The sequence below is a fragment of the Austrofundulus limnaeus genome, unplaced genomic scaffold, assembly GCF_001266775.1.
Source record: "Austrofundulus limnaeus strain Quisiro unplaced genomic scaffold, Austrofundulus_limnaeus-1.0 Scaffold1156, whole genome shotgun sequence".
NCBI classification, from domain to species: Eukaryota; Metazoa; Chordata; class Actinopteri; order Cyprinodontiformes; family Rivulidae; genus Austrofundulus; species Austrofundulus limnaeus.
The window spans coordinates 38114-40531 of NW_013953558.1; the positions used below are offsets into that span (position 1 = coordinate 38114).

General features: G+C 40.8%; 1 protein-coding gene across 1 annotated transcript; it reads right to left on the reverse strand.

Annotated features, from left to right (window-relative positions):
- Positions 1-501: 501 nt before the first annotated feature.
- Positions 502-1571, reverse strand: LOC106534375 (zinc finger BED domain-containing protein 1). Its single transcript, XM_014030997.1, has 2 exons — positions 1027-1571; positions 502-877 (listed from the first exon to the last, which is right to left on the reverse strand). The coding sequence occupies exons 1-2, from the start codon at positions 1527-1529 to the stop codon at positions 502-504; spliced, it is 879 nt and encodes a 292-aa protein (XP_013886451.1). The 5' UTR covers positions 1530-1571.
- Between the last annotated feature and the right edge of the window lie 847 nt (positions 1572-2418).

Genomic DNA, 2418 nt, shown 5'->3' on the forward strand with positions numbered 1-2418 from the left:
TGAAAGATTACAAGCAGAAACATTTTTTTTTAAATCAGGGAGCGTAATAATAAAAAACAATCCACATTTAACATACAGTGTACTTTTTGGAAAAAGGTCAAGTGCAAACACAATAATAATAAAACAGAATTAACTGTGCAGAAGATATTTTACTCTTTATAGCACCTGATTACTCTGGATTTCCTTTAAGGAAACTTCAGTCAAAAGGAAAAAAAATCAATCATCCAACTATACCTTTCTCACTCCTCTGCACCAGGCCAGTTGCTGAGACAAACAAGTTCATTAACATTTTCAGATGACAAAGAAACTCTCTTTTTCTGTACAACATGACCGGCAAGAGAAACTGACCTTTCACAAGGGAAAGACGTTGCAGGTGTAGCCAAGTACTTCTGTGCAATAAAGGCCAGTCCTCTGTATGCTCCTGTGTGTTTGGACCACCACTCTAAGGGGCAGGCATCTGTACTGATAGTGGGCTCCGTTTTGTAGCAAGACAAAGTGTTCTCAAATGAGTTTTGCAGCCAGTAGGGCACACTTTTTCTTTGGTGGCTCTGATGTTGTTGCTTCCAAAGGTTTCTTTGCAGCATCCTGGCTTTCTTTAAGCAAATTAAGGATTGAGACCSACACCTCATCCCTCTCAAGTCTGGGTATGCTCTTGAGATCTTTGAATCTTGGATCTAATGCAGTAGCAATCTTCAGATATGCAGTGTTGGCATTTTGCTTACGTGTCTCCAGGTCTGCTTTAAATGTAGACTTGAAACTGACCACGTAGGCAGGATCATCATCTGAGCTGTCCATCACCCGAGAAAGATGGCAAAAAGCAGGTAGGACAGCAGAGCAGGAAACATACTTTTGTCCTCCGAGAATTTCAGTCACATACCTGTAACAACAAAAAGTCAAAAATATTTTATTCAACTCCTATTGCATTTACTTAGCTAGCATAACCTGTCTTTTACATATATGGTTTATTAACACAAACATTTTTTTTCTTTAAACAGGAAATTATAAATAATATCAAGTAAAATTTACCTGCAAGGCTCCAGGAGTGTTTCCAACCTCTTCAGTTTGTCCATTTCAGCTGTAGTTGGCATGGACATCTTGGTCTTGTGTGTGATAAGGACTTGTCTCAGCAGCTGCTCATTTCTGATGACACTTTTGATCMTGTTCAGTGTTGAATTCCATCTGGTAGGAACGTCTTGAATGAGTGATTCCTTCTTTTGTCCATGTTCAGTTTGTTGTKGTTCTAACTCTGCAGCATTTGCTGGGCTGTGTTTAAAATGGCCCACAACTTTTCTGCATTTGGCCAGGACATTTTCAAACACACTGTTCTGCAGAGACACTGTGACAGATCGTTGAAGACTGTGTGCCACACAGGGTACGTATTCAAATGGCAGATGTCTAGCAGCAGCCACCATGTTTCTTGCACTATCCATGCTAAGTGTGCTGACTTTATTTGTATTGTTCCATTGCTGGGCAACATTAATAAAATGTTCTGCACATGTTTCAGCAAAATGTCTCTCTCCTGTTTTCATTAYTGTCAGGGCATGTGACTGTAGCTTCCACTGTTCATCAATAAAATGCACAGTAACTCCAAGGTAGTTATGATTACCCAGCGATGTCCAGTAATCTCCTGTGAGAGCAAMTGTTGTTGCACTTTGTAACGCTGTCACTTTTGTAGCTCTCTCTTTTTCATATAACTCGTGAATTTTTCTTTTGATGGTTTGCCGTGAGGGAGGCTCAAAGGTACTGTCATTAGTTGCAGTCCTAATGACGTCACACAGACCGGCATCTTCCACAATGCTAATAGGCCTGCAGTTTGTAGCTATCCATTTTGATATAGCATTTGTTAGCCTATCTTGCTTTGGTTTATCTACCTTTTGTCCACATGCTGCATTCAGCCTTGTCTGCAGAAGCCTCCCTCCACTGTTTGTTGCAGCTTCTGGTTGGTTAGCATCGACGGTGTGTTTTGAATTTAAATGGTACTTCAGGCTCGAAGAACTCCGRTGGTAGGACAGTTCAATGCTGCAGTGCTTACAAATACCTTTCGTTTTATCCAAACTACCGTCGGGAAGGGTTTTGAAATGAAAGTGACCGTGTAAAATTCCAGTACCTGTCTTTGAGTTTCTGTCCATGCTGCTAATTTTCTTGGTTCATGCGTGCGCATCGCTATAAGGCCACGTATCAACAACAAAGGCTCTCATTGGTTGAGACGTGTTGCGATGGCTTTCAGCAGCCAATAGTGATCAAGATCCTGCTCCCCATGAGAAACGGTTTGTGTGCATGTGTGTATGTGTGTTGGTCTGTGAGAAACGAATCTAACTGCGTTAACGTGCGTTAAAATAATTATCTCCGTTAAGCATTGGCTGCGTTAATGTGTTAACGCGTTAACGTGGCCAGCACTAATTATATATATATATATAT